This window comes from Phascolarctos cinereus, unplaced genomic scaffold (genome assembly GCF_003287225.1).
Source record: "Phascolarctos cinereus isolate Bilbo 61053 unplaced genomic scaffold, phaCin_HiC Scaffold_5;HRSCAF=322, whole genome shotgun sequence".
Lineage (NCBI taxonomy): Eukaryota > Metazoa > Chordata > Mammalia > Diprotodontia > Phascolarctidae > Phascolarctos > Phascolarctos cinereus.
Genome location: NW_027555958.1, coordinates 195299953 through 195322197, shown reverse-complemented (window position 1 = coordinate 195322197; position 22245 = coordinate 195299953). Strand labels below are relative to the sequence as shown.

Here is a 22245-nt window from a genome sequence, read left to right as displayed (position 1 = left end):
GAATGAGTTGCAGTATAAATAGAAAGATAATTCTTGAATGTGTTTATCATTATTTCTACTAGCCAGCACTGGGTCTCGAAAGCTAGCATCTACGCTATACATCTGTATAATTTATACTGTGCACTAGATCGGTAAACCAGCTTCCTGACATTGTTCATTTACTTATCCACTAAGTCCTTCTTGGATAGCAGTGTGGTTAGAAGAACAAGCCCAAACCTAATCCTATTTGGTTTAAATCACAGCCATTGTCTTTCCAGAGGGTAATCCAAATAAGAGAATTACTCAGTGCACATCCAAGAAGCAATCAACACTACTGGTATTTCAGAGCTTTAGTGAAAAAATACAAAAGCACCGTAGTTACAAAAGTCACTGTAAATCCAGTATCTTTGTATAATCCATTTAAACAAACTTTTCATTTAAGGAAAAGCAAATAACTTATAACAAAAGGTATATCTTTCTAAAAGTTTATAAGTTTGCAGAAGTCTCATAATTCTTAAATTTTTGATCAGTCATTTCAGTCATATCCAACTCTTTGTGACCCTATTTTGGGTATTCTTGAAGATAGTGGAGTGGTTTGTCATCTCATTCTCCAGCTCATTTTACAGATAAGGAAAGTGAGGCAAACCAGGTCAAGTGACTTGCCTAGGGTCACACAGCAGTTGTGTCTAAGGCCAGATTTGCACTCAGGAAGATGAGGCTTCCTGACTCCAGGCTTGGTACTCTATCCACTGCTCCATCTAGCTACCCAATTCTTAAGTGCTATCAAAAACTCCAAAGATTTTGAATTGGTATTTAAAAACAAAATCTTCCCAAAGTCCCATATTAACCATGTACATGGTCAGTTACTATGTAAGGTAATATATATATATATATATATATATATATATATATATATATATATAGTAAAACTACAATGTAATGGGACACAATGATCATTAAGAGTCTAATTTATATCCTCTCCCATAAGAAAATCCAAGTCATGTCTGACTTGTATATATTAGATTGTTTTCTATATAGCCCCAAACTTACCAAATAACAAGCAACTCTACCTTTCATTGTTCATCACATAAAATTGGTCTTTGGCATATATGTGTTAGAATCTCCCCTAGACATTATTTGTTTCTTCTTTTTTTTTCTTTTTTTTTTTTGGCTTTTTAAGTTAAGTGACTTGCCCAAGGTCACACAGCTAGTAAAGTGTCATACATCTGAGGCCAGATTTGAACTCAGGTCCTCCTGACTCCAAGGCCAGAGCTCTATCTACTGTGCCACGTAGCTGCCCCATTATTTCTTTCTTCTACCAAAACATGATTATGACTGAAAAAAAATGTGGACATTCTGACTTGTCAATACATCAGTCACTTAATCATTTGCTACTGAAACTATTTGAATTCAGCTTCCAGTATGTACTTGCAACCTGTTATTTCTCTGCTACTTCAACTGTCAGAGATAGAGTCCCTCAAATGCAGATGAGGAAAAGACAAGGTTATTCTTGTGAAATTCGTTTTTTTTTCTTTAGACTAAAAACGAGCATCAGCCCTGAGACAGGTGCTACTAAGTCCTTTCTGTATCGTTTGTCTATAAAACCATTTTTATTAGGAGAGAGGATCAAAGAAGCCAGTGATTGACAGTTAAGAATAGATTGGATTGAAAAGAGAGGTCAGAAGCTAGGCCTCATGGTAAGGAAAATTTTCACTTTTTCTAAAGTGTGACCCATTCTGCCTAATGTTCTTTATGACCTTGGTTGGTGATGTCTCAGTCCCTTTTTGTTGTTTTGTTGTGGTTTCTTGTGTCGGGATCTTTGGGGATAGAGGAAGGTGACAGAGTTGCAGGCTCAGTGATGAGTAAGGATATGAACTGTAACTGAAGGTCCACACCAGCTTTGATTTCAAAGAACCAGGATCCAAATATAAATATTTATGGAAATGATTTTAAATAAGTGGCCATTTCTAATATGACCACAGTGGGGAAATCTGTTGGGTTTTTTCCACAGAGAGCAAAAGTCATGCCAAAAAAAGAAAATCCATGAATTGTCACATGATTACCCTAAATAAAATTGCAGATACTGCTAGTGCAATTTAATATCTGGACAGCTAGATGGCACAGTGGGTAGAGTGCTGGGCACTGAGTCAGGAAGCCGCCTCTTCCTGAGTTCACATCTGGCCCCAGACACTTAATGACTGTGTAAACTAGTCTGGCTATGTCTGGCCAAATCACTTAATCCTATTTACCTCAGTTTTCTCATCTGCAAAATGAGCTGGAGAAGGAAAAGACAAAACACTCTAGTATCTTTGCCAAGAAAACCCCAAGCAGGGTCACAAGTCAGACAAATGAAACAAATGATCAACAACAATTTAATATCTAAAAAAAAATTTCAAATATAGCACAAAACTAATCATCATATCATTTTTAGTATGCTGAGATGTCTCAAGTAAACTAGATGCCCAAGGGCAGCAAGGTGGCCCAGTGGATAGAGCATCATCCCTAGAGTAAGAAGGACCTGAGTTCAAATCCAGCCCCAGACACATAACATGCCCTAGCTGTGTGACTCTGGGCAAGTCACTTAACCCCAATTGCCTCACCAAAAAAAAAAAAAACCTAGATGCCCAGTGCCTACTCACATATACTTCAGCACTTTTGTTCTGGATCTACTCAGGTGCACCCTCTTTCCTAACCCATCCATCAAGCACCTACTATGTGCCAGGCACTGTACTAAGGCACTGAAAATACAAATACAAAGAAAGAAACAATCTTTCCTCTCAAGGAGCTTATATACTAATGGAAATTCCATCCCAGGCACTCTGTTTCCCATATGGAGATTACTATTGTGCCACCCAGATTTAGAATCTCTCAGCTGTTAGGAAAATAACATGATGTAGTGGAAAGAGTGCTGGATCTGTAGTCAGAGATCCAGGGTTCAAATACCAATTCTGGCACTTACTACCTATGTAATCCTGGGTAAGATATTTAATCTTTGGAACTCAAGTTTCCTCAAGTACAAAATGAAGAGTGTAGGACTAGGTGACCTCAAAGGTACCTTCCATCTCTAAAAATGCTCCTAGACTTCCATGCCTGATTTGTGATCTACTTCCTAATTCATCATGTATTTCTGCTTTCTGATCAGAAAATCTGTAGCAAACTCTCATTCTAATAATTCTCCTTTCACTGAATTGCCCTGAAATAGCCTCCACAAAGCCCAACTATGCCAACATACATTCATATAATGAATCCAATAAAACCCATTACCATCTGCTACTCTGATTCCTGAATTTTCTCACATAACAATGTCTTTTTGATAGACAATGCTATTTAACCACCCCTTTCTGTTCAACTTGAATAGTCTCTCCTGTTGCCACATTCCAACACAAGTCATGCCCCATGAAGTCATGCTCCCTCTAAAGTAGTTTACCTCCTTGCATTAAAATATCTAATTCATTTTATTACCCATAATTTGTACGTTTTTATGTAATCATTTATAGAATATTTTTCCTATGCGTTACCGAGCCCACTCACTAATGTTGTTCGTTAAATGGTTTACCTATGGTTTTTCTAATCGTGAGTGAAAGGGGCCTAAGTAGAGGCCTGATCTGTTTAAATGAATTTGTCATTTAGAGTAAAACTATTTTGACATGTTGGTTACAATAATATATTTTGCTCCAGAAGTTTGAGTAAACACTTTGTCACGACACTGTTTACAAGTCAAGTACATAGCAAGAATGCTCATTAAATGTCCCTAAGAAGGTAGTCTCAGATGGGTGATTTTTCTAGAAAAGGTAACTGTATTTCTTGCCACAGCCACCAGATTAAAAGAGACAAATTCAGCCTGTCATTTGGATGCTTTGTCTACACAACAAATGTATTTTGGGTGGTGAACTAAATTTTTTTAATTTTCCATCAAGCTCTGTCATTGTATAGACAGAACCAACAGCCAGTCCTGAGTTTCAGCATTTCAATGTTCCCAAATTGTACTCCTTATAGAATCTTATCTTCTCCCCTCCTCTAATTTTGGTCTTGGTTTGTATTATCACTATTTATCTTCATCTTTAGCCTCAAAATAATCATGTAAGTTCCACCTCAGGAAATTTCACAAATTGAAATCATTTACTACTCATGTCTACTAACTAATTGGATTTGAAACTATTTAAAAGCCATTTGCAGCTGTCTAACTGATTGTTGATTAAAGAGTTCAGGATGACTGTTTTTTTCCTATGTCATATTTTGGTTTTCAAGGACTTTTTCCTCTAAGTTTTCCTGATATTGTTTCCTGAGCTAGTTCAACAAGCCATGCCCTCAGTTTAGGCCAAATCGATTTTTTTTCCATAATCAATTCTTAATTTATTTAATATCATACTATGTTGGTTTTCTTGTGCTTTTCTATTCTTTCCTGATACCAGGCTGCTTGGTGAATTTATTTGACTGACTGCAGAGGAACAAGCCTAGCAGCCACCTCACAATATTATAAAAAGTATTCTTCTACCCCTCAGGCATGTATCAGGACTATGAATGATAAGGACAAAAATCCCTTAATGTGTATTGTTTTACTAATCAGCTTTTCCATTTTTGTTCTGTCCTCTGCTCCCTCTGCCTTTTTTTCTTTCTTTCCTTTTTTTTCTTTCTTTTTTTTTTTATCATGTATCCGGCCCATAGTGTGTATGGCGTAGTTATGCAGCTGATGAGAAATCAGTTTCCATTGCTACCTGGAAGCCTCATTTGAAGGCCTTACATACCTGCAGTCCTACCAAGTAGGTACCAGTCTGAGAGTCAGTGATGTGCTCAATGTCTGTTCCAGCCTGTTTTTTGTTTTTGTTTTTGGGTTTTTGGTTTTTTTGTTATTGTTGGTTTTCAAAATAAGCATTAATGTTTGGCTTGTCTCATTCTGTGTATCTCTTTGAGAGTTTCAAATCTGGCTTGTAGCAACAGGGACTCCAGATTTAATGTACCCAATAAAACTCAATGCCATCTACCAATGGTGCTAAATAAATAGATTAGGAGGACAATGCCCAGAGTCTTACAATCCTAGATTCTTTACCATTCAAATCATCCATGATACCAATTCTTTGTTAACATTCATCAAAGATGTTAATAATCATAGATGGATGAGTAGGTATGTCATTTGTTTTGCTAATTCTTTGTATGTTGGCATGAAGAACAGTGCACAAATAACTTTTTAGTGATAAATTACTTCCATGAATTTTAATGATTTATAACAAAAACTGTGCAGAGAATATCAACAGAATATCAGAATAATCAGAAATTAAATCTACATATGTATATACACTCAGATATGTGCATATGCACAGAACACTATTTCTATTATTCATCCTTGAGTGCCTCCATCCCAGCAACAGCCTGAAGACAACTAGAAGGATAAAAAAACCCCTCAGCTTTATATTCTATATATTGATTCTTAATCCCTCTCAAAAGACAAGTGACTTAACTTTGCCCATTTAAATCTGTCAGATCCATTCAGAAGAAGTATCATCTGGATATTATTGTTTCAAGAAACTCCACATTCTTGAACTTTCACTTTGAGGTCAAACTAACATAATTGTTGAAGCAGAAAAACAAGAAGGACAGATTTAACTTGATTATATAGTGAAGCTAAAGAATTTCTCTATCAAATTAAAAAATTCACTCCAGTACTAGCATTAGCAATCAAAAATGTTAAGGTAATATGATATCTTCCGAAGACCTCCATAAAAAATTACCATACCCATTCCGAGGCATAGAGCCTTGACAAATGGCTATTGCTTAATTGAGCCAGTCACCAATTAAAATCACTTAAGCAGTTAATGGAGGAGGCAACCAATAAATGTTTCTTGAATTGGAGTCATATCTGATTTGGTTGAAATGGATTGTGTCTGTTTTCTAAATGTTTAAACATCGCCACTTTGCTTCTCCCATTTAGGACATTAAAACACCTTCTCTTCTAACACCAGACTAACCCTGACTCTGAACTTGATGGTCCAGTAGAATTAATTTAATGCTCTTACTGCTATAGCCAGGGTTCTATTCCTGAACAGGAAAATTTCCCTGTTTGTGCTGATTGCAGAAAGAGCCTCATTTCCCCCAAATGATAGTGAGGAGACATTAATTCTAATTCTGTCTGCTAATCAGCTTTGTAAGTTTAGGCAACCTGCTTCTTCTCTCTGGGCCCAAGGTTTTTATCTACAAAATATGGAAATTGTCCTAGATGATGCTGAAAATGAGGCTTCATGGTACTGTGAAAAGAGTATTGAACTTAGAATCAGAGGACCTGAATTTAAACCTGGCTCTGCTAATGTGATTTGGGCAAGTCACAATTTCTCTGGGCCTCCGCTTCCTCATCTATAATGATTTCTAAGGTCCCTAATAGCGCTAAAGCTATTATCCTATGATCCTCTTAATATCTCTGAAATTCTGTGATTCTGTATGTCACTGTTTAGAACATCAGCACCGAGGACAGTTCTATGCATAGACACTGAATTTTAGCGCTAGATAGGACCTTAGAGATAATTGATGGATACATGTTGAATTAATACTTTCTTCTTGTGTAAAGCATATAAACCATATGGGTTCACTTTATTGAGGACCGAGCCTCAGGGAAAGGTTTCAGACCATTGCAGTTATAAGAAGCTGTGACATTTTATGAAAAAGAACATAGCAAATTGCCAGTGATTCCTTAGGGTATGAATCTTGGAAGAGGAAAAAATAAGTAGAATTTGGAAGCATTTTGTATTTCTAATCCTCTTGAGGGAACTTATGCAAACAAGTGTTTGCTACATGCATTTAAACAGAGAAGGGTAGAAGGAAAGCCAAAAACTGAATTTTAAAGTGATAAAAATAAAGTAGTTTATTATCACATGAGATTATTCAGCATCCCCAAGCAGTTTTAGAAAAGTCATTTTGGAACGTGGAAAAACTGATTTTTATAAACAGGGAATATCATGTCAGATTCTCCTAGTGCGTGTATTGTCATTTTACTTGAATAATCTCCTTCTTCTACCTCCCCTCCTATGTTTTCTCTCTAAACAGGGTTGAGGGAGAGTAGGAAGAATTACATAAATACCCAAATAATGATCTGCCACCTCCTGTAGCTTTTATTAATTACTGACAGTCTCACTTTCATTTACTAAATAAACGAGTTTTTACATAGCAGTCAGTGGCACAGTTAACTGGACTTTCAGTTTTCTAGGACTTTTCATAGAATCATAGATTTCACTGAAAGGGAGCTTAGTAGCTATCAAGTACAACACCCCATTTTACAAATGAAGAAACTGAGGCCCAGAGAGGTTAAATGACTTGCCCAAAGTCACAAAACCAGTGTCTGAGGCAGGGTTTGAACCAGGCCTTACTGACTCCAAATCTAGTGACCTATCTTACTACACCATGCTTTGACAAGTCTTCATTTCTTAAAAAGACTGATTTAATACAACTTTATATTTCAGATAGATATGATTCAAAAGTAGTTGAAAGAAGTATTTATACTTAGTATTTCCTTTCCTTTCGAGTTTCTGATTGGGAACATAATACCTTAAGAGACAAATCAGGCAGTTCTAGCCCATTGCTAATACTCCACATTGGTTTGCAGGAACAGTGGGGTGTCTATAGACACCTAGGGAAAGTAGAATGAAGAAAGAGATAAAGATGGAAGAGGCAGAGAGGCAACTGGTAGGGGTAGAGCAGTGAGTACTGCCCCTTCCAAAACCCATGGATATGCCAGTTCTTCAATTTAATGCTTTAATGTTTCCTCTTACAAAAGCCTCTGCTGGCACCAGCAATTGCCATTTCAAAGAGTGTTGAGGCTAGGGGTAGGTATGAAGGGAAGAATTGCAGACAAAATGTTTTTCTTGGCTCTTCTTAAAACAAGTGGGGAAGAATATTCAGATAGAAGTAAAATGCAAGTGAAAAGGTTACTGTCTGAAATTAGTCAATGATTTTAAGAAACTGCATTAACTCTTGGAGATGACCAGGACACCTTCCGGTACCACTAATGTGTTAACCTCCCATTGTGTTTTTCTATAACTAAACTTACTACTGGGAAATATTCAAATACTACTCAATAATAGCCTAGGAGAATTCCTGTAGATTTCCAAAGCACCTAATTTATTCCTGGCAAACGGTTTACATGACGAGAAAAGCTGGTTCAGTCAGAAACTCAGCTACAGAGGCACATTCACACATTAATGAGTCCAGATAAAGAATAGGACAGCTGAACTAAAATAAATCAGGCTACATCTGTGGCATTAGCATCCTTTTAAATGTCTTTGCTTATTCCACCTGAATCAAACCCATATTTCTTATTACAGCTTATTTTGCTTAATGAGAGGTCTATAATTTTTGCTGTATATTGCACACAATGTGGTTGTTAAATAAATGTTTGGCTGACAGTCTGCAGCTCAAAGTGTGTGTGTATATGTGTGCGTATGTGTATTTTAAAATTGCCATTGTCATTATTTTCAGGGATATTACATTTATGAAACTTGCTTAAATATTTCTTCCATAAAAGGTTTATTTTAAATGTTTATTTTTTTCCAATTCCCAACTTAACATGTCTCAAATGTAAAATCATTTAAATGTATTATTGACTGATTTCATCCTTGTTTCTCTTCCATCTGCATCCACACCTGAAGGAAAGACCAAGGGGAAACATCCAGCAGGTTTGTGAATTCTCTTTTGTTAGACGTTTGTTTATAAGCCAGGTGACTGGTGGATGTTTTAAATGGGTTTCTTCTGGGTAAAATCGATCAACAAATACAAAATGATTAAAAGTGACCTTTCCCAAGATTGTCTGAAAATGTTTCATTGATCACTCACCTGCTGCCTTATACACTCCATTGAGCAAAGACTCTTCTGTGGGGGTAGGAGGTGGGGAAGAGTAAAAGCTGTTGGCAACTCCTTACTGCCCCACTGCCAGGCAAAAATCATGCTGAAGCACTCAAATATAGTAATCTAGACAGTAAAAGCAAATACTTGTCCTCAAGAGCCATAAGCATGAAGAGCTTAACAAGTGGGCAAAACAGGTAGCTACCTAAGGGAATGATTTGAGGGGCTCACCTACAGGAGTCATTCCTTTGAGTTAAGGCCCCAGCTCCAAGAGGCTCTTTTAAATGCAGTTATGCTATCGGAAAAGGTAAGAAATTATCTCATTATCAGCCATTAACATCTTAGCTTAGATTAATTTATCAGATTAGCTAACATAGAGCTTCATACTATTTTGAGTTGATCAAGTGCTTAACAAATTAGGGTTTTTTTTTTTCATTCATCCATTCATAAACCCTGTGGAGAAGGGAGATGGGACAAATAAGGTTTGGCAGAGGGGAGAGACTCAAGAATATTCTGGAGTACAGGACATTTAGTAACTAGGAAGGAATAAGCTTGCGAAGGCACTTCGTCGAGGGTGGCAAACACAACATAAGAACGTGAGGTGCCTGAAAGGAGATGAAGATTCCTGAAAACAAACTTGTTCTGCTTCATAATTTGACCACAGTCATTCCTGGGCCAGGAGCTTTTAAAGCCAGGCAGAGTCACACAACATGGGCTTACCTTGATGGGAGAACCACATGCTCCCAGCTGGTCCTTAGCTTTTTATATTCAGAAACCTGATTTTTCCTTTTCATCCAGGATAGGAATTTAGGGAGCAGGCAGGGAAGCATCTGCTCATGCCATACAAACCCACTAGAGACTTGCCTAATAATTCAGAATGTCAGTTCACTGGTTTACAATGGAAGATATAGCTGAAAGACAAAAATAACCATTACTGGTTGTTTGCCCAAGGGATTCCCTTCCAGGGTAATGGTTCAATTCAAGAGACCAAATTGAAAGATTGTTTGTCATAGAATCAGACAAAAGACAGATATCCTTAAAGGATATTTCTATCAAGCCAAGGTAACTTAAATAATTCCCTTTTTTCCAGTCAAGGGATATTTTTATCCAAATAACTAGAGCTGGTCATTAAAATCAGAACAACTTCTGCCTTGGATATTTTTTTCCAGAAACACTGGAAAAAATGGTGATTCTGATTCTCTTTTTCTTAGATTCCATGCTGACCACCACTCTTTTGTTATGACATTTTAATTAAGCCACAGCTTATTTTATATTAGTGACATTTTCATTTCCTAGTAGAGAAAGGCAACCTTAATGGGCAATACTTTTAGAAATAGTCATTTTTTTATCCCACTCACAAATTTCAGAGATATACTCCTGTTTTGATGCATCCATTCACTAATCCTATCCCTAAAATATACTTAATCAGTCTTGGTTCCCTAAAAATAGAATAATGATGCACAGGTACATAAATAAGGACATATGATATAGATAACTTCCTCCACCTGGCTAGGAAATGCCTTTTTAATAATGACTGATGTTTATGTCTATCCCTTTAAGTTTACAAAACCCTTTACATACATTGTCATGTTTGAACCTTGTAGTAAACATGCAAGGTAGCCCCACTTTATAGAGGAGGAAAATGAAGCTCAAGGAAGACAGGTGAAAATTATCGTCTTGAGATATATGACACACTGATCCCCTAAACCAAGCTAAACATGCAGAGAAGGATAAGATTTCATGGGAATTTTCGCTGGATAGATTGATAAGAATATAGGGTCTGCAAATGAGCAAATTGGCCCCATTTAAAAGTGGTTCGACATTTAGGCCAATTCAAAACCTTTAGGAATATTGGCTCTGACTTTAGAGAAAAATTCATTATGTCATTTTTCCCTGTCTTTATAGTTCATCAAAGCCAAGTTCTCACAGCCTGAATGTCTCCCACATGCCTTTTAATAGTTTTATTGTTTAGTTTATGGTGATTGTCTATTGCAAGTACAGGCCAAATTCATATTTGAGGCCTTAGAGGCTTTTTTCAAAGAGGACTAGCATTTCAGTTGTTTCTGGATGGGCTTAGAAGCCCATCTTCACTCAGATAAGCATGCCTATTTGTAAACACTCCAAAGGGCTATGACATGGGTAAAGGTGAGGTACATTTTATATTTTATTACATGCTTAGTAGCAGTAAGAAAATATTTTCTCCATATTATTCATTATTAAGGCAATGTTTAAACAAAGTTCATACTAGTTATTAGGTAAGGGAGAATGGTACAGGAAAAGCCCAATGTGGTGATTAATTCTATACAATTATGAAGGATACAGGGGAAATTTTAATCAATGTAAAAACAAAATACGTAAATAGAAATTATTTTGAATATTTACAACAGAGCTCCCAACCAAAGAGGAAGATCACATTAACTCTGGCAAGAAAACAGCCTTGACAGCATGGGTCAACTGAGCCAGGGTGAACACAAGCTATCTATCTGCTGGCCTGTCATGTTTTTGGTTACAAGGCCTATTCTGATTCACTTCCTACTATATATACTCCCCTGAGCCTCCTCTACCTACCTATAGCATAAAGAAAACTTTAGCATTACTCACTTAACCATTTGTTTTCCCAGTCACTTCATGTATCTCCCTGCTCACCTCCCCCAGGTAGCCCACTTATTGTCACATAAGTGAAGAATGTTGTTCATGTCAATACTTTTAAATGGAATTACTCAGGATAAGAAAGTGTTCTAATTTTGCCATATATGGACATTCATAAAGACAGCTGTTTGCCATGAATTACACTTGTATCTGAATAAACCACGACTTCTATTCAGCCAACTCTTGATTATTCAGAGGTTGGCTACCTAATTATCCGAATACTTAAGACCTCTGCTTCAGTTCCTCCCTCAAATAGTGTTATCTTTTGTCCCTGTTCCCCAATTGTTGCCCCTTCTAGCAAGTGGAGTAGAGAGAGAACATGAAACATAGCAGTAAATTTTGCTACTTGCTACCAACTTGTTTTCACTAGCTGGCAAATGAGGTCGTATGTATTCTTATTAATTAAACTAAGGTTTGCAGATTAGCTATGGATTTCAGTGTCCTGGCTCACCCTGTCCTCTATTATCAACAATGATCAAGAGGTGGCTAAATGCTTTAATTTTGTGTTAAGCTTCACAATAAAGTTTTCAAGGTGTGAACAGAAGTCTTTTGAATCTTTAAGCAATAGCATATCAGTTGATTTATCCTGCATTCATGAGAATGGTCATAAAAAGAAATATCTTAAAATTAAAACAGAAATGATATTCTATATTTTAGTGAAATCATGTGTTCTAATATGTTTAAGTGCCTTTTCTGAAGCATGATATTTTTGGTGGTTGTGTATAGCTCTTAGTGTGTGTGTGTGGGGGGGGGGTCCTGTTGTCTTGGGACATTTTCAAAAATTGCCAAATGTCTGCTACCTCAGATTTCTTCTACTCATATCTTCTACTCACCACTTTCTATTTCTTCTGTGTTGTTTTGAATGATTTGCATGTGATGTGAATCCTGACTAAATAAGAACTGTCTCTAATTTTTCTGTATATTTAGTCAAAATGTGTCTTTATTGGCAAAATGTTCATTTGTTTCAAGAGCATCATTTTTGCTTCCAGTTCTCTTCTTCTGATCAGGAAGAGAATTTGATTCTTTGTACATGCACATATTGCATTATAATACTGTAAGAAACTATTACTTCTGCAAAATAATAGGTATGGATCTTTTTTTCCTTTTCCACTGTGTGGTCATTTTTAACATACACACTCCTAGACAAAAAGATCAAAAAGATGTATCCTAATCACAACTGGTTGCATCTAGATGCCATCTGTAAACAGAGAAACTACATGAGTTCACTTTTTTACAAATTCAAGCCACTAATTTTTGAGCAATTACTGTGATCTTCAATAAACATTTCTATAAATGTTTGCTGAAACACTCTGAAAGATTTAATTTATTCTCAATTCATATACGCTAATAAAAGTACTAAATTAATATTTATTACCAATAAGGATAGCTCCACAGTAATTGATGATATACATGATCATTTTCGTTTTAAATGGAAGTTGATGTGTGCACCTCCCAAATTTTGTTGTGGTATTGATTCTCTCACATCTCTTTCACCTCCCTTCCCCCAACCTAATTGGAAATGGCCTTGCATTCCTTTCATGTAACAGAACTGAAAAAGTATTGCTTGTTGCTTCTACGGTCTCTGCATTCACAGAAGAATTACAAACGAATGAAGCAGGAACCTGAGTTGCCTTGATTTGTAGAAGAAAAAAAACCTAAGCCCTTTCCTAGTAGTGAAATGCTGAGTAATGTGATCCTCTATTTCCCCTCACTCCTAGTAAGCTCTGTAGTAATAAACAGAAGCTCTTCAAGATGTACACCTCTCGGAAACATAGGTATCCAGCATCCTGTCTATTGACATGATCTTTGAGAATGCCAACTAACATCAGGTGCATGATTAGTTTACACTCCCTCTCCCTCCTTAGAGCTTCACAGATTCTGACTTCTAGGGACTCTCTCTTGATTGGGGGTTTTCAACTTGCTTGTAATTTTCCTTGTTGCCTGTTGCCTGTCATGATGTATCTACTACAGTGGCAATTGAGTGATGGCCATCATAGTGTTATCTCTCAATCCCCTGGCACATTCATCTAGTTGGGGAAATTGTTCCGGCTGCACTGGATGTAAGTAAGCTGAGTTCAACTCAGTTGTATCCGAGGCGGGATCTTGAAGATACTTACTCATATGAAAGGCTCACCTAGTCATTGCATATTCATCTAACTACTTCATTCTAAGCCCAAATGACATACTGGAAGAGTGGTGGCAGTGTTATGATGCTGCAGCCACATTCCCTTGTAGGAAACCTTTGGTATATATTGCATGCTGGGCTGTATCAATACCCTATACTTCCTTGCTGTTGCTCTTGAGGAGAGGATCCCCTTAGATTTGGCTTGTGTAGGCTTGGAGGTGTGAGGGTAACATGTTTTAGTCAGGCAGAGCTTTGATTCAGTTGGATTCTGGTGCCTTCTTGATTCCCTTCCCCCAAAGTAAAATTTTAGCTTATTGGTTTCTTAGGAATAATTCAGAAATTTCTACCTTAAAAAACTGGTACATAAATATTCTTGGGATGGGGGGAGGGGGAAGAGAAGAAAAACTCTTAATCATTTTTATCACAGATTAAGCAATAAGGGTGTTGGAACTCAAAAACTTGTGGAAGTGAATGTTGAAAACTAAAAATAAATAAATGTATTTTAAAAAAAAAAGAAGGGTGAATTTCTTAACTGAACCAGTATAAAGACTGAATCTTAATCAGTGTACTTTTCAATAATAGCTCCCCAATCAGTATAATAGCTGCCTAATCAAGAAATTCTATTAATTTCCAGTGAGGAAAAGAAGTAGACAGACTAATAAAAGCAATAAGTGGGCACAGTGCCAGATGTGAGCCTCTAAAACAAGGGTGCTTAATCTTTTTGTGTTAGGTCCCCTTTTGAGAGTCTGGTAAATGGACTCCTTCTCTGAATAATGTTTTTAACATATAAAATACTCAGGATTACAAAGGAAAGCAATTATACTGAAATACAGATATCAAAATGTTAAAAAATAATAATAATAAACCAAGTTTACATACCAATTTAAGGACCCCTGCTCTAAAGGAAAGTTTTGTGTGTTAGGAGATTAGAATTTGACTCCTTCACTAAACTTTAATATACATTTATGGAAAAGAAAAAGAAAATAGTGGGTCTTTTGAAAATTAGTATTTTTGACAGTTTCAATAATGTTGAATTTGTTTCTAAATAATTTCTTGAAGAATATGGAATTTGTGTTCATATTGGACCTTGGTAAATAGCTGTTGAGAGTACAAAAAAAGGTCAAAAAGCTTGAGTATATAGAGACATATCCATCACCCTCATCATTACTCCATTTGGTTGCCAGGATTCAGCAAATGAAATAATATTCCACTGAAATGTGACCCATTTTTCTCTCCCTTTTATAGTTAACATTGAACCCTGTTTTCACAATGGCTCATTTTTAAAGTAGTCATTTCTTGTCTTATGAAAACCTCAGATGATTGAAAGAAACCAATAATTTCCACTGTTTATTTTTATTTTGCAGCAGCTGAAATAAGAAGCAGAACACATAAGATTCATATTATTCTTGATTTGCCACTTTCTATCAGTTTCCCACTCATTTAGTTAGCATAAGAAAAAGACAGGTCTAGAAAGGGACAGAGATAGGGACTGACTATGTGCTCTCATTTGCATATGAAACATGCTAGTAAGGAAACTCTCTCTACCAATTCAGGTTAGCACCTTCTCTGCCATTTACAGAGAGTTGCCTAAGCACTGACAGGTTAAGTGATTTGCAGAGTCACACAACTAGTTTGTGTCAGAGACAGGATTTGAACCCAAGTCTTCCTGGCATCAAGGCTGCCTCTCCATTTCTCCTTGCTTCCTCTTCCATTCATTTAATAAGTACTAGAAAGAGACAAATCTAGAAAGCTTGAGAAAAATCACTTTACTTCATTTAAAGCCAAGTTTCAATAATAATTGCCATCTATAAACCTGGAAAAGTTAATGGAACTAAATTAAGAGAGAACATATGTAATGATAGTTATATATCACTGGAACCATTCATTAACCTGGTGAAGACACCTTAGCCAATGTAAGCTTTCTTGGACTAGTCATAAACATAAGTGATTAAGCAAATGCCCAGAGATTAAAAGGTGATTTGAACTGGAGACCAATAAACCTGAACACTTGCTTCTTTTTTCCTAGATAAAAAAGTGAGTTGAGGGTCAGCTGAATTGTATGATTTTGTTAACCAGGATTTGTTAGCATCTTATGTGAGGAGGAGTTGACATTTTTAGCCCTCCAGGGATATGGGGTTTTTTTTTTCAACCATTAGTGACTTTCATAGAGTAGTATGAGAATATAGAAATGTAAGTGTTCTACGTTAGCTTTTTTTTTCCATAAGGTAATCTGCCACCTAGAAAATGTGGTTTACCACATACAGTGAAATTTTGTTACTGATGTGATTGTTTTAAAGAATTCTTGAAACAGTCCCCTTTCACAAAGCTGCCCAGCATGTTCTTTGCACGTCTCCCACCCCACTCCCTCTACTTCAACCATCCATGCTAGACTCAGCCATGTTTGTATTCCAAATGAAGAGCAGTAAAGTGCATGGTAAAGCTGTTGATTGTCCTCCAGAATTTCATGACCTCAGGAGTTCATGGTTTGATTTGTTTTCATACTGTATAAGCACACATAAAATGTCGTGTCTCCTTAAAGTATCATCTGTTAAGCAACTAGGCATGGAAAAAAATGTTAACGTTTCTCGTTAGCTACAAAATACATATCCACTAAACACATTTGCTGTTGGCATGCTGCAGTTTGGGACAATGGACCTTGCGGTAAGTGGAAAAGACAAGGCCTCCACTTCATGAGTAGTTGGACAACCCTTGTCAATACAAATGCCTCTTTTCCCCACCCATCTTCATACCTCCCAAAGGCTGTGACACAGCAGCCTCCAATTCGACCCAATGAAATTATTTCAGATCTCATGGAACTGCCAGGAACTCTACCTTGAGCCTGCAACCCCATTATTCTATAAAACCAACATATAAGTTTGTGCACCTCCTACATAGCTAATTGGGTGTCACCCTCCTTTGAATGCTTCTGGCTATTTTCTGGGTGGAACACTGAAGCAAACCAGATACATAATACTCATGATGCACCAACACAGACTTAGAGGGCAAAGCATAAATGACTCACATGTATGCAAATGAACACCAGAAAGAGTCACCAACCTGCAAGCACGTGGGTGGAGGAAAAATGCCTTACCTGCAGATGCGTGTGATGTCCAGTGTCTGATATTTTAAAAGTCCAACTTTTATCAGTCACTGATAATGCAAACCTAACTGGCACTTGAGAACTTGGCTGCCCTGCCAGAAATAATTTACAAGCTGCCACAGCAAATCAATAACCTGTTTAACAGCAGGAAATTGTGTTAGTGAACATGGAACATAGCATCACGTTTCTGTTAATTGGTCATCATACTCATTACATCTCAGAGCTGTTTTCTCTTGCCTGTTGTCTGTCTCACATAAATGAATGTCAGCCTAAAGGAAATGTGAAGTGTGGGGTGTTGTTTGTCTGACAATATGTATGCAGTATTGCCAGCTGTCATGAAAATGCATGAATCTCTCAATATCATAACTGCCCGCAAAAGAAGCAGCATGTAGAAAATATATATGTATATCAATAACTGTTTTCCTGTAGAAATGATTAGAAATGCACTGAACCCTGCTCTGAACAGGAAATAAATATGAAAACTCTGTAAAGTCAAAACCATCAGGAAAACCACCCACTTGTCTCCTAAAAGTAATAACTTAGCTGGCTTATAGTTCTCTTTCATTGGATTGTCCCCAAATTGCTGTGCGTCATTTTAATCCTTTCTACAGTTAATCCAAGAGGGACTACCTATAAAATGTGATTGATTTCAAGGGCGTGCAATCACACAGATTGGAAAGGCTTCATTTTTTTTTTAGGATGGGGGAGGGAGGGAACCAGTTTTTCTTTTTTGAATTGCTGTACTGCCTAAAACATGCACTGCGTACAGGTAACTCTAATTATTTTTCCGAGTAAAGATGAAGAAATACATCGATCTATAATAACACACTCCATCTGTTTCTCACAGCCAGAAGCTAAGTTTTAAAGAACGGGTCCGGATGGCTAGCCCAAGAGGTCAGAGTATCAAAAGCAGACAAGCCTCAGTGGGAGACCGGCGATCGCCAAGCACAGACATCACAGCCGAGAGCAGTCCAACCAAAGTGCAGAAAAGCTGGAGTTTCAATGATCGAACTCGCTTTCGACCTTCCCTACGTCTCAAAAGTTCTCAGCCAAAGCCAGTAATAGATGGTGAGTTGCTTTTTCGTTTTCCCCATGCCCATTTTATAGCTAATATGTGGTATTAGACCATATTAAATAATTAATCCTCCAAGGGACTGCTTGAAGAAGGGAGGAAATAACCCTTAGGAGAGAATCCTGTGTCTTATTCAAAATTCATTCTTTGCCTTTGAACCTTTGGAAGACTATAAAGAATATAATTTTACTTTCTAAAAAGCTTCAGTAGAAAAAAAATGTAACCCTTCAAAGAAAGTGACCTGAAAAGGAAATTTATTTCATTAGTTCCTCTTTTATAGCTATTTTTTTTTAAAAAAATCATTATTTCTCAGATAAACCTGTCAAGACCAATGTGGCTTTCTTTTGGTATCTGTTGTTTCAGATCAAATTTGGCCTTTCAGGCTGCCATTGACTTTGTATAGTGTTGGGTAAGTCTCTCATGTGTACTAGACAAAGTCTCTGACTTTAATAAACACTTAGAAAACAAGGCAGGCACCACTGCCAATTCTGTCATTGCTGGTCTATCATAAAATCAACCAGCCTCAGAGAGATTAATACTGAATGACCCTTTTGAGCTTTTCCAAGATGTCAAATGCAAGCACAGAGGGAGAGGTATGGAATTTTCCTTCTGTCAAAGATTGATCATCTTGTAGCAGAACAAGTGGATTTGCTGGCCAACACATTTTCTTGAGTGGAATGTGGATTTACTTTTGTAAAACATTTTACTTTTCTATCTGATGAGGGAAAAATAAAAGTTAATATTAGCTGATATCTACATAGAACCTTTAACTATCACAAAACCTCTCTTCCCAACACTATGAGGTATCTAATAGAGAATGAATAAATGAATGAATAAAAAATATTTTTTTAAGTTTTTACCATATGCAAAGCATTGTGCTGTCAGGGATAATAGTCCCCCATCAATAGATAGAAAAAATAGTCCCTGCTCTTAAAAATTACACTCAATAGGAGGAGATGGGAATGATAATTATGTGAGTAGACCTGTGTGTTTGGAACATTAAGTTAAAAATCAGTGATACAGGGGCAGCTAGGTTGTGCAGTGGATAGAGCACCGGCCCTGAAGTCAGGAGGACCTGAGTTCAAATCTGACCTCAGACCAAACACTTGACACTTCTAGCTGCAAGTCACTTAACCCCAATTGCTTAAAAGCAAAAAAAAAAATCAGTGATACATAAGATTTTATAAGTACAGTGTAGCCAAATTATAGAGGACCTGGGCAAGTCACTCACCCTCTCCTGGCCTCAGTTTCTTCATCTCTAAAAGGTTGTTATTTAAGATCCTTTCCAGACCTAATAGTCTTGGAGTCCAAGCCAGGTAAGACGCCATGGGGGAAAATAGAAGCTTGCATGAGAACCAGTATGCGATACTCAGGACAGATTGTTGTTGTCATTTCAGTCATGTCCAACTCTCTGTGACCCCATTTGGGGCAAAGATACTAGAGTGGTTTGCCATTTATTTCTCCAGCTCATTTTGAAGATCAGGAAACTGAGGCAAACAGGGTTAAATGATTTGCCCAGGGTCACACAGCTGCTAAGTCTGAGGCAGGATTTGAACTCAAGTCCTCCTGACACCAGTTCTTGCACTTTATCCACTGAGCCACCTAGCTGCAGGATGAATGAGAGAAATACAAACCAAAATGAAGAAGACTTGTAAGAAGACGCAGTAATCCAAGTACAAGGCGATGAAAGCTTGAGCTCGTTGAATACAGCATGGAAAGTCCTTCACAGTCTGGCCCAGGCTCACTTCCCCAAGCACATAGCACATTACTGCCGCTTACACACTCAGCCAAACTGGCCGGTGTGCTGGACCTCCACACAGCACAGTCCATCTCTATTCTTTTGAATAATCTGTCCCCCAAGCTTAGAATGCACTCACGGGATCTGATTTAGAGCGGGAAGGGCCCTGAAAAACCATCTAGTCCAACCCTTTCATTTTACAAATGAGGAAATTAAGAGACTTGTCCAAGGTAACACAGATAGTGATTAACAGAGATGGGATTTTAACCCCTCTCCGTAGGCTCCTTCCCTTCTATTTTAATGCTCTAGCTAGAAAAAAAAAAAACTTCAATTAATGATCTGCCCCTTTCTAAGCTACTACCTAACCTCTCTCCTTTTTGCCTGATGAATCTCTGAATCATATGGTTCCTGTCAGAACTTTTCTTAGGGTACAGCAAATTAGCTTTGGATGCTGTTCCCCCTGCTTTGAACAGGTGGGCAAAGAGCAGAAAGGAAAAAAGAGTTGGCTCCATTAACTGGTGCAAAAAAAAAACAACCCAAACTTCAGATAGATAGATATAAATATAGATGAAAAATCATCCAATAAACAAGCAGAGTGCTTGGTCTGCCCTATTTCCCATCCCCACACACTCTTCAGGGTGCATGGTTTTCTCCACTTTAGGACTCATCTTGATGTTCATTTTTAACCTGATTTCATCTATATATGCTTGAAGGGACATAATGATATAGTATAGTAGTGTTAAACTCGGGTACAAAAGGGGACCACTAAACCACATTATAAGGATCCCTGCATATCACATTAACCTAGAAAACCACATAGTAATATTATCTATGTTTTATTGTATTTTTACTTATTTTAATAAATATTTCCCAGTCACATTTTAATCTGATTTTTATCCACACTCATGAGTGTTATGGGCCATCTATGTGGCCCCTAGGCTGCATGGTTGACACCTCTGATATAGTGGATAGAACTGGCTTCCAAGCCAGGAACACCTCTGATACATACTGGCCAGGTCATATAGAACCCTAGGTAAGTCACTTAGTTTCTCAGTACTCTAGACAACTCTGTAAGTCTGCAAGTTGCAAAAAAGGTGCCAGCATTGGTAGATCAAATTTCCTCATCTGCAACTTCCCTTTAACCATAGGTCCAATCCTCATTTCTATCCCTATGCTTAGGAGGAGAGATCCAGTATTATGAGCCCTGTTCTCCCCCTTGAACTAGCCTTTCTCTATTGGCATCTATAAAACCCTAAATCCATGTCTATTTTATTTCTAACCCTAATTCTATTTCTAACTCTAACTCTCACTAGATAGGCTTTGAATTTCCTTCCAGGTCTAGAGCGATGATTTATAATCATATAACATCCAGATACTCCTTCTCACTGCATTCTTATCCCTAGTACCACCAATGTACTAAAATTGCCCTGTTGAAGATTATCAGTATAAACTCAGGAGGAGTAAGGATAAAAAGGTTTAGTCTATCATTTCAATGGTAGTTACTTGTACTGCATTAATAGTCAACAATGGAATAATCATCAACAATTCAGCTTTTTTACAGATAATAGACTTGGCTACACTGGCTTTTTTACTTCTATTTATTCTGTCTCTTTTCTGTCTTTTTTTTTAACCTTAATGAAAAAGCATTTATTAGAGTAATCTAATAATAAGGTTTCTTTTTTAAATAGCTTATTATTTTCATTTTTCAAATAATTTTTAATTGATATGTTTGCCTATTTCTTTCCCCTCGTTGAACAAATTAAAAAAAAAACTTTGAAAAACAAATCCTTCAGTACATAGCTCAGCAAAAGTAATTCCCACATTAACTATGTCCAAAAATGTATGTCTCCCTCTGCACCTTAAATTCATCACCTCTCCATTGTAAGGTAAGTGACATGTTACATTTGCAATTTTTTGGACTCTTGGTTTATCATTTTGTTGATCAGAGTTCTAAAGTCTTTCAAAGCTGTTTTTTTTCCTATAATACTGGCCCTATATAAATTGTTCACCTAGTTCTGCTCACTTCACTCTGAATCAGCTCACAAATATCTTCCCAGTTTCCTCTGAGTTTCTCCATTTTGTTATTTATTACGGTGTAATAATAAAATTCACAGTAGAGCATTCCCTCTAAAACAGGCTGTACTCTCCCACCAACATACATACCATTAATTGGAAAAGCAGACAAGTCTAGATCTGTGTATAATAACTTTCCACTCAGAAAATACATAAAGAGGGACAACTTATACATCCAGCATCACAGGACCCCTGATGTTAACTCAAGATGTCCTTGTGTTACTATTCAGTGAGTGTGATATTGGGATTGGATGTTTGGCTCTGCCCCTTGGGTCTAGTCTCGACTTCCTCCAGCTCTTAACTAAGCTGAAGACTGGACTAGGAGACTGGAAAATCTTTCAGGGAGATTCAGAATCCTTGCCTACGGCCACTGAGGACACTTCCCCATAGTGAGAGCCTCAGCAACATCCCCACTCCAAGAACAAGCTTTCTCTTTTCCAAAAACCTCTCACAGAAGGTTGAGGTCGATTTTCCTCTTTTCCATCCACCTCTTTTTCCATCATCTCATCTTTTTCCGTCCAGTCAACAGCTGAGGATTTCCCACTGGATGCTAAGCACTATTCTACCTTTGCTCTTATTCTTGTACACCTCTACATTGTTCATCTAGCTCTAGCTATGCTTTGGTGATTAAGGCCTGATGCTTCCTAACACTTCCTAATAGTGCTCCAGAGGTATTTACCAGAAGT

The 22245-nt window shown here is 37.2% G+C and overlaps 1 protein-coding gene across 1 annotated transcript in view; it reads left to right on the top strand.

Annotated features, from left to right (window-relative positions):
* Positions 1-22245, top strand: part of KCNQ5 (potassium voltage-gated channel subfamily Q member 5) — a 664784-nt gene that overhangs the window by 567165 nt on the left and 75374 nt on the right. Inside the window, exons 8-10 of the mRNA XM_021000132.2 lie at positions 4645-4739; positions 8610-8636; positions 17524-17744. Coding sequence (XP_020855791.1) covers positions 4645-4739; positions 8610-8636; positions 17524-17744 — 343 coding nt within the window. The remainder of the gene's footprint in view (positions 1-4644; positions 4740-8609; positions 8637-17523; positions 17745-22245) is intronic.